This window comes from Cnephaeus nilssonii (genome assembly GCF_951640355.1).
Source record: "Cnephaeus nilssonii genome assembly, chromosome: 4".
Lineage (NCBI taxonomy): Eukaryota > Metazoa > Chordata > Mammalia > Chiroptera > Vespertilionidae > Cnephaeus > Cnephaeus nilssonii.
The window spans coordinates 89,503,446-89,516,533 of record NC_137075.1 but is presented as its reverse complement, the minus strand read 5'-3'; the positions used below and the strand labels follow the sequence as shown (position 1 = coordinate 89,516,533).

General features: G+C 56.9%; 1 protein-coding gene across 1 annotated transcript in view; it reads right to left on the bottom strand.

Annotated features, from left to right (window-relative positions):
* Positions 1-4,641: 4,641 nt before the first annotated feature.
* TMEM63C (transmembrane protein 63C) overlaps positions 4,642-13,088 on the bottom strand; it is a 64,838-nt gene continuing 56,391 nt past the window's right edge. Inside the window, exons 20-25 of the mRNA XM_079769798.1 lie at positions 12,115-12,277; positions 11,800-11,905; positions 11,200-11,367; positions 9,359-9,468; positions 7,863-7,931; positions 4,642-5,405 (exon numbers count right to left, since the gene is read on the bottom strand). Of these exons, the coding sequence (XP_079625924.1) occupies positions 5,205-5,405; positions 7,863-7,931; positions 9,359-9,468; positions 11,200-11,367; positions 11,800-11,905; positions 12,115-12,277 (817 nt within the window). The 3' untranslated portion in view covers positions 4,642-5,204. The remainder of the gene's footprint in view (positions 5,406-7,862; positions 7,932-9,358; positions 9,469-11,199; positions 11,368-11,799; positions 11,906-12,114; positions 12,278-13,088) is intronic.

The window sequence follows — 13,088 nt, the reverse complement described above, 5'->3', positions numbered from 1 at the left end:
ATTCTCACCCGAGGATATTTTTTCATTGATTTTTAGAGAGAGTGGAAGAGAGAAGGAAAGACAGAAACATTGATGTGAGAGAAACACATAGATGGGTTGCCTCCTCCTGGTACCCCGACCAGGGCCCAGCCCAGGGAGGAGCCTGCAACCGATGTACATGCCCTTAACCGGAATCGGACCTGGGACCCTTTGGTCCACAGGCCAACGTTCTCTCCACTGAGCCAAACTGGCTAGGGCTCCACTATATAAATTTATCGTGCTGATAATCGGTTGCATTTGAAAAGAGTTCAGTTCGGCCACTTTGAGCTCTGCGTTTGGAGGGGCAGGAAGAGGGGATTCTTTAAACCCTTGATGCAGTAGCCAGAAGTGACCCTGAGGCCTGGTGTGTGCATGTGGCTCACACAGTAGTACTTATTGCAAAGTAAGATTACAGCAGGAGTTGTGCCCTAGCTGGGTACTAATCCCTCATGAGGCGGAGAGCAAATGTTTGTTTGGGCCTAACCTTTGATTACCTACTAGGTACTCCCTGGAGGCAGAGTGCAGGAGGTGTCCTGGCCCGAGGGCTGTAATTATTTCCAGGCTGCAGGGCCACCCCCTCCCCAGGTGAGACAGTGTGAGGTGCTGAGACCAGCTTCCCCCATTCCAGGGACTCAATTCTCCTGGCACAGGAGTCACCTGGGGGGCTTTTGTAAACTAGGCATGCCCAGGTCCCGCCTCAGAAAGTTTAGTTTGTCCTGGACCTGGGGTTGTTGAAATCTCCAGGAGGCGCATCTGCAGCCAGGATGGAGAACCCAGCTTTGGCGGCTTGAGAGAGGCCGGGCTGGTTGTCAAGGCTGGGGGGTAGTCAAGTGTCGAGGAAACTTCTTCTGCCAAGAAAACCTGTGAACTGCCTTCCCACAAACAGGCTCCCCCAAGCCTGCCACGGAGCGGACTGAGACACCTGGAGATGGGCCCGCATGGAGGTCACTTAGGATGGACCTGAGTCGCTCCCGCCCCCCCCTCCCCTCGCCCCCCCCCCCTCCGCTCGTGGCTTTGGGAGAGTGCTGGCCCTGGAGGGCCTCCTGGAGCCCAGGCTCTCCTGCCTCCTTCCCAGCCCCGTGGAGCTCCAGGGCCCTCGTAGGCAGAAGCCATCAACCCAGTGTCCTGGGCCTCCCTCTTGACCTGTCCCCGAGTCCCATCCCCTGCCCAGCCCACCTTCCAGGCCTCAGTCTTCACGGCCTGCTGAGGACAGAGGAGACTGACCGACCCCGCTCTCCCTTCAGGACTTAGCGCGTGAGGGACCACAGCCTCCCTCTCGGGCTTCTCTGTCTGTCTCTGCCCGAGCAGAGTCAGTCCCCTGAGAGGTCTGCTGGACCAAGGAACAGCCCTGGCGGCAGGGGGGACCCTGAGCCTGCCGGCCCCTGGAAGGAGACCCCGAGAGGCAGCTGTTGGGGTGGGGGTTCACGGGTCCCAGGAGAAGGCCCTTGTTCCCACAGCAGCCGTCAGCCCCACCCCGTTCCCAGGCAGCCAGGTGGTCATCAGACTTCTCCGTCCCCTGAGGCAGCCCTCACGCATTTCATCTGATTGACTTGGAAAAGATTGCTCTGAGGGGAGAAGGGTCAAGGGCATGGGCCCATGCCATGAGGGGCTTTGAGCCCAGGACCACTGGAGGACTCTGACAGGTGCAGGAGAGGGCCCAGGGAGGGCTGGGAACAGCCCCGTGCAGCCTGCCCGGAGGTTGTCCTCTGTCCCCAGCTGGACCTGCTGTGTTCAGTCATGAGGCAGAGCAGCCAGCCTCCTGCCTCCTGCCCCTCCTTCCTGGATGAGATGACCATCCCGGGGTCATCAAGCGGCGAGAGGAAGGCCAGAACGCTGGTGTCCTCGGCCAGGACACACGGCCCAGGGCAGGGCACTTTTCTCCTCTTTTCCATGGTGCAACAGCAGACGGAACTAGCACTGGCTAGAGCCGGGGTCCTCAAACTTTTTAAACAGGGGGCCAGTTCACTGTCCCTCAGACCGCTGGAGGGCCGGACTATAGTTTTAAAAAAACTATGAACAAATTCCTATGCACACTGCGCATATCTTATTTTGAAGTAAAAAAACAAAACGGCAAAAACACCCGCCTGTGGCCCACGGGCCGTAGTTTGAGGACGCCTGGGCTAGAGGGTCTTTCTTAACCATTCAGGCCTGACCTGCCAGCCCACACACCTCCTAACACCCAACCTCTCCTCCACCTCCTCCCGCCCCCGGGTGCAGACCGAGCCCTGCCGGCCTCGCTTTCTGGGGGCCTCCCCCAGAAATCTTCGTGTCACATTGGCTTCTAGTCTGGCCAACAGCCTGTCAGGGCCCAGCACTCACCCCGGGGCTCCTGCTGCCCAGGGAGGCTGCCCGAGGGCTGCCTGGGTAGGCCACAGAGCAGAGTTCTTTACGGCTCAGGGAGCTCTCAGGGGACCCAGCAGAAAGAATGGGCAGATTCACTTCCCGTCTCTCCAGCAGACCAGGCGCACTTGTCAGGCCCTGCCTGGGAGGACGGGGCCACTAAAGGCCTCAGGGGGAGGGGGTCCCCAGGGGCCAGAGCCATGAAGGTGTGGTGCTCCTTCCCCGTTAGCTCATCCCTTCCAGGGGGAGGGAAGCCGCTGGGCGGGGCCCGAGGCAGAGACACGGGCAGCAGAGGTGGGAGGGCTGTTTATTCAAGGCACGGTCATAGCATTAATAACAAGAAGGTTCGGCATTCTGGCACATTCCTTCAGTGGTGGTGGCCAAGGGTAAGTCCATACCCCTCACGTGGGTCCCCAGAGGCGGCAATGCTGCTGATAGGCACTTGGCTTCCAGAAGCGTCCGAGGAAGGGGCCGGCAGGCGAGGAGCTGCTCCAGGCTGAGCGGGGCACTTCTTGACGGCTCTCTACCGAGTCCCCCACCCCAGAGGCAGCTCCCTCCAGAATGGGGCAGGTCTGAGAGGGGCGCTCCGGTGGACACATAGGGACGGGACAGCTGGGAAGTGAGCCAGTGGGGTAGGTGGAGGCCAATGCGTGAGGCAGGGGTGGGCTGAGAGCAAGCTGAGGGGGGAGGTGCCTGAATGTGGGGGGTCAGGAGCCAAAGCACACCCACACCCCACCCAGTGACGGAGGGAGGTCGGGCAGCTGTGGTGGGGCCTTGCCAGTTGCCCTGGGTCTCCAGGAAGGCTAGCGAAGTGAGGACTCTGGAACTTTCCTAACATTCTCACCGCCTTCTCGCAGAACCAGTCTGCACTTGACCCCAATTCAGAGGGGGAAGCCCCCGGACATACGTCCCTGTCATTTGCTGTGACCCTTTGCATATGCAGCTTCCACAGGCTGCCAGGTGGGCAGGGGAGGAGAGAGGAGAGGTAGGTGCCCAGTGAAGGTGAGCCCGCAGGCCAGCTCTTGTCAGGGCGCCCCCCTCCCCGTGCAAAAAAACAACAACCACAAACCACCACCAAGTACACACTCTGGGGGTCGGGCTGTGCCTGGAGCTCTCTGCTGAGGCCTGACCACCTGCCCTGGAAAGGACCTATGCCCTCGTGGCTGGTGGAATGCTCGGGGGAGGGACCTTGGGTTATGAGGGACTGACTGGGTATAATTCCCTCCTTTTCTGAGCTGGAGTAGGAGTGGGAGAGATTGCTTCCTCCCTAGCAGACTCAAGCTCTCTGGAAAGATCCCTCAAGCCAAAGTCCGGGCCAAGGAGAATCTCTGGGGTGAAGCTTGAAACTTCGGGAGCTGGGATGTGGGCAAGGATGAAGCAAGGACAAAGTTGAGGGTCACCCATGAGCCTGGGCCCAGCGCGGGGACCGGGGCCGCCTTCGGCAGGTGGGCTGCAGGGACCCTGGCCTTTGGAGGAAGCAGCTCTAGGGCATGCAGACCCCATTCCACTTGGCTTGTTCTGGTCCAGCGGGGCCCCAGCTGGCCCTTCTCGGTGTGCGCATCTGCTGGGCTCCCGGTGGTCCTGATGGGGACCGGTCCCCAGAGGCAGAGGCCTGCACCCTGCTGCCCGGGGCAAAGGTCCTGGGTGTCCCCAGCATTGGTTCTGCTCAGGATTTGGCTCCAGGCCTCAGGCGTGGCAGCTCTGGGAGGCAGCCTTACTCTGCCAGAAGGGGCTTCTCTGTGGAGGTCACGCCCCCCTCCCCCACTCCTTGCTGGGCATTGGCAGTGTCATAGCCAGGACCACCCTGGAGACCACCTGAGTGGTCTTCAGTCCAAGCATAGAGGCAAGGCGCTACCTGGAGGGTAGGGAGTGGCCAAGGGCTCCTTACCCTAAGCTGCTGCCCACCTTGGCCACACGGGGCCCAGGTACTGAGGTGGGCATGAGGCAGGAGCAGTTCCCAGCGGCCACCTCCTTGGCCTTTGGAGTCCTCTGATCAGGCCCTGGGGCTTGGGGAGGTGTACCTGGTTTCCCACCAGCCGACGTTTTGGGAGAAGACCCCCACTCCGTGAATTCTGCCTCTGCCCCTCCCACCTTATAGTAACAGCCACGGTTTGCCTTTATCAAAATGCACACAGGTCCCGTTTAATGAGTCCTGAGTGATCGTGTCCCAGCTACCCTTACAGGAATAGAAAGGAGAGGGTCTCTACCCTGCTGCCCCGGGGACTCCTGTCGGGGGCAGAGGAACAGGAGGGCCTCAGTCGCCTTCTCTCTAGTCTTGGGTCTCAGCTGCCCCTTGCCCGGTGAAGGCAGAAACGTCCTCTTTACAGAACCCCATGCAGGGAAGCCGGGGTGAGGTGGCCTCTGTCTTGCCGATGAGGCCCAGCACACGTACCTTTGCCTCCTTAGAGGGAGGGGCCAGGACTGGGGCAGGGTGGGTGGGAGCAGCAGCAGAAGCTCCTTGGCAGGGCAGCGAGGACCCCAGGGCGTCGTCAGTGGGCTTCTTTCTGCCTCTTCCCTTAGGCACGCGTATCTCCATCTTGACCCCAGGAAGGTCCTGAGCCTTCAGGCTCTGTGTCCAGGGCTTCAGCCACTCTCCCAAGGTTTGCCTGTGTCCTCTACCCCATCCTGGGGTCCCTGTGCACTGCCCAGCACCTCCCATTCTCGCTGGTCAGCAGGCCGGGGCCTCCATGCGGCCAATGGCCAGATGGGCAGACGTCTTCCTCAGGCCTTTCCGAAGGCTGCAGGAAGTCGTGGGAGGTCCAGGCTGCCCTCTGCCTCCCCCTGCCTGGCCCACCCCTGGCGGCCACTCCCGGCTGGAGCTGCCAGGGGGAGGCCTCGGGTCCTGGTCAGTGGTACTGGCTCGGGCCCTCCAATTCCAGGCCTTCCTGGAACTGGGCCGAGTCCAGCTCCTGTGCAAAGCCCCTCACACCGCTCTCCTCTTCTCCCTCTTCGGGCGCTCTGTTCATGGTGCCGTAGGTGTGCCGGGCGGGCGAAGAGGCTGGGGTCAGGTTCATCTCCGGCTCTTGCAGCACAGTGGCCACATACAGCTGCTCAGGACAGAAAGGGAGATCGGGGTGAGGTCACATTTGGGGCAAGGCCCTGGACATACCCTTTCTCTTACACCCTACCCCCAGAGCCTCTGGCCCCTCGAGCCACGGTCCTTCTTCACCAGCAGCCCACGTCCTGGCCACCCCCCTGCCCAGTTGCTCTTGGTCATTTAAGTCCTAGTCAGTGCACTGTCCCTCAGGCACCTGTGCCATTCATCCTGGGTGCCGGGTCAGGCTGAACCCGGGGCGATGCCAGTAGGCTGGCCTATGCTGTGATCTGCGGAGACCCTCCCCCCATTCCTGAGCTAGTGCACTTTCTATTACAACTTCAAAGGCACATTCACAAGTCCCTCAGGCTGGGCCATTGGTTGGCTGGGAATCAGGATTTGCAACTGAGACTGCTAGCTGAGGTCTTGGTCATATGACCTGTCAAACCCAGGAAGACACACAGGAAGTACTAGGGATAGCGCTTGGAACGGCTTTCAAACCAACTCCTTATTTTAAAAATAGGTAATTATGGGATAGAATGAAGCCTTTCCTGTAGGAATTCATTTCCGTGAAACCAAGCAGCCCTCGCTGATGAGGGAACAATTTCCCTACAGAAGAGTCTAGACATTTGCTTCACGCCAAAGTAAACCCCACAGATGAGCTTTTGGTGGTAAGTGGGGAAATTGTAACTGAACAATAGAAGAAGCCAGCTGTCATCCCTAATCAGGGAGTCACGCCAGCACCATTAATGGGAATAGAAGGGACATTACGTATCTCCTGGTGTGAGGCACAGCGCTGCCTGTAATGTGGTCTCGCACCTAGTGTCAAACTTGAATCTATCAAGCCTTTGGAACTAACTTCTAGTTTTTAGGAAGTACAGGAGGTAGTGGGATTTGCTATAAGATGTCGTGAAGGAACAGTCAGAAAAACCCAGAAGGTGGGACATTCTGCAGGACTACTGGCTTGGTTTTTCCAGCGAGCGTTAAAAAGACAAGGCGCTAGAATTAAAGGGACATGCATAAGGGCCGGATTAATGGGGCACAGAGAATGGATTCTTTTGGACAAGCTGTAAAATGATATTTCTGGACCACGGAGGACAATTTGAATATGGACTGAGTATTTGAAGAGGTAAAAATTTATATGGAAAGGTGGAGATTGTTTAAGAAAACACGAGTTACATATCAGTATACAGTATTATTTCACTTTAGCAAAAATTTTATATATGGAAAATTATAACTTAGGTATCATTGCTCATCTCTGGGTGGTGAAAATATGGGATTTTTGTTTTCTTATTTTTGCTTAGCTGTTTTCCCCCATAATATCTACATATTCATATACCACTGTTGCGATGACGAAAGATTAGAAAAATCTATTCCAGTAATTTTTATTTTTAAGCTCAATCTTTACTCTGCATTTCCCTTCCTTGTAGCACCCTGGGGTCTAAATTAATTGGCTCAGCCTCAGTTTTCCCGGCTGTAAAATGAGGATAAAAACCCTTACTGTGTGGGTTTATCATAAGATCGAGAGTGAGAATGGCGGAGTTCTGCGCACCGGGGTGCGCACGCCCGGCACGGGTGTGTCTGCACGCCCACCTGCTCTGCCACGACTAAAGAGCCTGCTCTTCCCCGGGCCCTGCCGCCCACTCTGAACTTCCATCAGGCTGTCTTCGGCTCCCCACATGTTCCCGATCGGCTCTTCCAGGCCTTGGCACAGGCTGATCCTCTTCCTCGAATGCTCTTCCCCCACACCCTATTCCACGTGGCAACCCCGACTCCCATCCCGGGAGTTGGATCAGATGTCCCCTCCTCCTCCGGGGAGCCTTCCCTGAGTGCCCTCTTCAGTGTTCCTTCAAGGTGCCCGGGCTTTGGCCTCGGTGGCCCTGCATCCATCCTTGTGGCTGGGAGGGGGGTGAGTGCTCCTGCCCCTCTAGGCTGAGCCACCGTGTGTGAGCCAATGCTTAGCCTGCTGGACCCCGGCACTCTGAGTCCGGCCTCGTCTCTTCACATGCCGGTGGGGCCCGCTCATCGGGCGCCGCCCCGGCCTCACCATTCCGTCCAGACCTGCAATAGCTCCCTGTAGCTCTGTCTGCGCACCTGTGCCCTTGGAGGCAGGCAGCCTTCGGTCCTGAGGCCGAGCCCCAGCACGTCCCTGCGTCTACACGACTGAGCTCTCTGTGGATGTGGCCGGGTTCACCCTGACCTCTCGCTTCCTCTTTGGCTTCCTTCTAGAGACTGTTGAGTTAAACATGGGTCTTCTATCTTCCCTGCTCTTCAGCCAGGGCCACGGCAGCAATTGGACCTGGGCCAAGTCCTGCTGCATCAGAGGAGGGAGCCCAGGGAGGGGGGCCCGTCTCCTCCCCAATACCCAGGGCGGGCACTAAATGCTGGTGCCCACCACAATGCCACTGGAGTAGCCCCCCTCTAGGCATCCCCTTCTGACCTGTCCCCCAGGGAGAAGGCATTGACTCACAAGGGAGGTGGGCGTGGAGGAGGTGCTGCTTGGCTCCATGTCAAACACAGTCTCCATCTCCTCTTCCGGCTGCAGCAGTGGGGAGAAACGTGGAGGGTCACAGAATGGGGGTACCTGCCTTTTGCCCTCTCCCTTCCCCACATCCAGAGGAGCCTGACCCTGCACCTGGGCCTATTGCTCCCTTTGAACTCAACTAATCTGTTTTCCCAGACCTGCAGCCCAGCTGAAGCCAGGGGAACAGAGAGGCGACTGGCATGCTAGGGTGACCCTCCAGAAGGCACCATTCCCGAGGGCCACAACGGGGGAAGAAAGTAGATTTGGGATTGGGGCTCAAAGATGATCCTGCTGTGAGTCTAGGAAATGCCTTTATTTCAACTCTCTCTTCTCTCCCCCCGCCCCGCCCCCCGCCGGAATGTCCCCCTCTATCTGGAACGCATCCTAAACCACTATGGTCTACGTTCCCTGCCACCTTCCTTCTCCAGAGGGGCCACTCGGACAACACGATCGTGTGGCATCGTTGTATCGGGAAGACAGAGCCAGAGGCGTCATTCACTAGCCTGGCACTGGGGCCAGGGGAGGGAGGAGGGGGCCAGGAAGGGAGGGCAGTGAGGGCCTGTGCCCAGGGTCCCAGATACGGCAGATCCACTAGAAGCAAGAGGCTCCTCTTCCAAGAGGCTCCCTCCTCTGACTCCGCCGGTGCCAGTGCTTCAGATCAACTCACTTCTTTTCCTTACATAAGTGCATTTTAAAAGGAAACACTTCACTAGTATAAACAGAAAACTTGTGTCAGTTGCTATAAGCAGAAGAAGAAATAAATAGGAACCCGCAGAAAAATAAACATGTAACCACGAAAAAGCATGTCAGGGTCCACTGGAAGCCATTGCAGCGCGCACACAGATGCCTGCCTTTGGGAACTGCTGGTGAGAGCACGCAGCGCTGCTGGCAGGGCCCTCGGTGGGCAGGGGTTGGCTCCTTTCTCTACTGACTAGGCTGGGCCCCACTGGCAGAGAGCGGAAGGAGTCACGGGGCCCAGAGAGCCAGGCGCCCCTCCAGACACCCTCAAGGTCGATATGCTGGAACTCCTAAAAGTGATGACTACCCCCGTCCCCAGGCCACTGTCCTTTCCTACCCCTGCCCTCCTGCTTTACTCCCTCCTCTTTCAGCTTTCCGTCCCCTGGAACGGTGCTGCCGGCTCAGTGCTCAGTGGATGGGCCAGAGGCCTGCTGTTGGGAGGAGGTGTCAGAGGGGAGGAGAGGAGAGGACAACTGTCTTCTAAATATCCCACCCTGTGAGGGGAGAGTGCCTGGGCCAGTGCAAGGGGGACACACACACACACACACACACACACACACACACACACACGAGTTTGTGCACCCCATAATCAGAGAGAAAGGCAAGAGCCTTTCATCTATGTGGCGCTGTGGGTGCCCAGGTCAGGGCTCTGTCCCCCAGGGGCTGGGGAGAACCAGTGGAGGAAAGGCAGGCTGGCAACTCACCTCATAGTCCTGTGCCCTCGGAAGCCTCCCTATAAGAGTGCCCAGGAAGGCAATTACCATGGAAACGACAAGGGAGGTGAGGGAAAAGATGGTGATGCTGTGCAGTGAACCTGCCAAGGAGAAGGAAAGGGGTTGGTGCTTGAGGAGTGGAGCTGTGCCCGTTGCACATGTCCTTCTCCACCCGTCAGTCACCTCCTCTATCACAGTCCCTGGGAAGTACCTTTGAGTTACTCCTTTGTGCCACGGCCCCCACTTACAGTCCGTGACCCACACCTTTCCTTGTGAGCCCTTCCCAAGTGCGCACACACTGTCATCTGTGCTGATGGCACTGAAAAGCAACCCAGAACTCAGAAGTCACTTATGTTGCCCTGGCTGGTGTGGCTCAGTTGGTTGGAGCGTCGTCCCATGCACCAAAAGGTTGCAGGTTTGAGCCCCAGGAGGGGCACGTGCGGGAGGCAACCGATCCGTGTTTCTCACATCCATGTTTCTCTCCCTCTTTCTTTCTCTCCTTCTCCCTCCCTCTCTCTCTTTAAAATCAATTTTAAAAAGGGAACTATTTATTAAAAATAAAATAAGTAAAAGTCATTTATGTTTTGCTTGGTGCTGTTTGGTAACTTTTTTAGGGTAGCAGTTAACTAGGTAAATATTAAAAATCAGTCTTTTACGTCACTACTGCATAGTGCTTATACTTATGTTTTTATAATAGCAAAAAAATGGTAAACAACATGGATCTCCAACAACGGAGAACTGACTAAAAACTGCTGGTTTAATGCAGCCAGTAAGAGGCATGAGCTCAAACAGTATTTTAATAACACAGGAGGTTGCTCAGAACATAATGTTCAGTGAAGAAACTCGGGATACAGGACTGAATGTTATAAAGTGAATTTCAAAATTTCAAAAAGCAGCAATAAATCTATAAACTCCCTCCCACTTTGCCCCCCTTTCCCCCTTCTCCCCCCCACCCCCCCGGCTGAAAAAACAAACAAACACATGTGCACAGAATGAGGCCTGGGAGTAGCTGCCCTCAGGCTCCAGAGGATTCAAATTATGACCTTTCTGATTTTGATCATAAACAGTCCTTCCTACTTAGAAAAAGGCATTATAAAAGTGAGATCTGCGAGGTGGCAGGAGAAGGCTAGGGGGATACGAAACTGGGGGTGACGACAAACGGGTAACGCACACGGTGACCGAGAGCTGCGTGTTCACAGATGCCATGGCGACGGGGGAGGAAGAACCCATGTTTGTGATTCTCCCTTCTCCGTGCCACTGAGACGGTAAAGGGCAAGCGTCCCTGAGGGAAGGCCAGTGTCTGGGGAGGCAGAAAACAGTATGGGGCACGAGGAGGAAGGAGGGGAGGAGGTCAGTGTGACCTTCTTGCCTCAGAGCGGATTTCCAGTCTCTGGCCCGTGGGAACAGGGATAGCAGCTGCGTGGAGCCAAAAGGAGGCAAAAGCTGGCTGCGGGGCAGACTCGGAATCCTCCTCCGGGTTTTTGGCAACTCATAAGACCAGCCATCGGGTAGGGTCCCAGAGGGAATGTCATGGGAATTGAGCCTGAGAGCGAATATCTTATTTTCTGCCAGCCCTGAGTTAGAATGAAGGAATAAGATGTTTCTTCCCTGAGGGTGGTAAACCGAAATGCAAAGGATTGGGCTGGCAGAGGTGCAAGCCCTCCCCTTATCTTAAAGGCTCTACTAGAAGCCCCGAAGCCTCGAGAAGCCACTGGGCTTGGCCATGCTCAACGAGCAGCGCCTGCTCCTCCCGCCTTTTCTGTTCTAGCCGAGCTGTGGGGAGGGGAGCGGGGCAGGCAGAGGCGGAGTAGCTGGGCAGGCCTGGTACCGACCTAATCGCAGGACGGAGAAGAAGAGCATCCAGAACAGACCCAGCAGCGGCGCGAAGATGGCCTGGTTGACGGCGGCCATGTGGATCTGCTCGTTGAGCTTGGTGGGCACGTAGGAGTAGTACATGTTATAGCGGTCCGTGATGTGCTTCATGCACAGGTACAGCAGCCCTGGGGCCGGAAAACAGAGCCACACTCAGTGGCTGCTCCCCCTGCCCCCCCCCCATCCCTGTTGAGGCTCATGCTATCCCAAGGCCCCCACACAACTGAGAAGTCAGAGCAGCAAGGGCCAAGCTCAGGCGGTACAGCCCCGCGGTGCCAGCCTCTGGAACCAGCATCTTCCCATGAGCCCCAGAACCTATTCTGCCAACTCGGTGAAGAGTCATTCACTCACGCATTCACTTAACAAACGTCCCATGTCAATAGCCGTGCCACCTCCACCTCCTGACCTGGCCCTGGCCCTGACACCCCTGCCCGGCTGACAGGCCATCCCATCCCAGGTTTCCTCCTGTTCCTGGACATGGCCTGATGTTGTGGGACTCGACTCCTCCTCCTTCCAGACTGAGGGTGTATAGCCCTGGGTGTGCCTGCGGGGTGACTCACCGAAAGGGACAATGACGGGGCAGGTGATGCTGTACGCCACCACCACACTGAAGACGTTCATCATCCACGCGTACTCACGCCCGTACTGGAACTCCATGGCCTGGTCCTGGGCAGGAAGCAGGAGTCACCGCAGGTGGCCCGGCTGCTCCTGGGGCTCCTTATCGGTCTGGGAGCTGGTCGGCCGCCTGCCTTCCAAGCCCAAGAAGCACCCCTTCCCCCACGCCCCCCACACTCGGGGCTTCCAGGAGGCCCCCTTCCTGACACCCTCCCAAGGGCCACGCTGAGGGCTGAGCTTAGGGGAGAGCCGGCCCTCACCCTCCTGATGTGGACTCTCGCTGGCTCCGACTGGGAGAAGAAGAGGCGGGTGGTGTACAGGACGAGGGACCCCGGGCGCAACAGCTCCATGCCCGTGCCAAGCAGAGCCGCTGTGATCACGTAGTTGACGAAGAAGGCGCCATTGTCTGGCAGGAACACACACCTGGGCGTGGCAAGGGTGGGAGAGAGCAACAGAGCCAGGGGAGAGGGAGAGGCAGAGGTGTGAGAGGGAGGAGGAGAGTGAGCGAAGAACGGAACCAAAGGGGTGGGGATTACATATTTGAAAACTGGGACTCTCAACGTTTGTAACCCTAAACTTAAAAAAAAACAAAATCAAAATTGGCTGGACATCCAACATGACCTGCCTATTGCCTTGTCAAGATGGGGAGAACACGTTTCCTACACATGTGTTCCCAGCTCAATTTAAGTTACAAGAGCCCTTTGGAGCAGGGATGGGGATGGTGTCCATAAAATGTGGATATGTTGGGCAATACATGTGCTGGCTTTATCTAAAGCAGGCTGTTTGACCTGGACCATACACCCTGGAGAGTCCACAAGTAGAATTTGAGGGGGAGATGGGAGTTTCTGTGACTTTAAATGGGGGAAAAATAGCCCTAGCCGGTTTGGCTCGGTGGATAGAGTGTCATCGGCCTGTGTACTGAAGGGTCACAGGTTCAATTCCGATCAAGGGCACATCCCCGGGTTGCTGGCTTGATCCCCAGTAGGGGGCGTACAGGAGGCAGCCGATTAAATGATTCTCTCTCATCATTTTTTTTTTTTTATATTTTATTGATTTTTCACAGAGAGGAAGGGAGAGGGACAGAGAGCCAGAAACATCGATGAGAGAGAAACATCGACCAGCTGCCTCCTGCACACCCCCCACCGGGGGATGTGCCCGCAACCAAGGTACATGCCCTTGACCGGAATCGAACCTGGGACCTTCCTGTCCGCAGACCGACGCTCTATCCACTGAG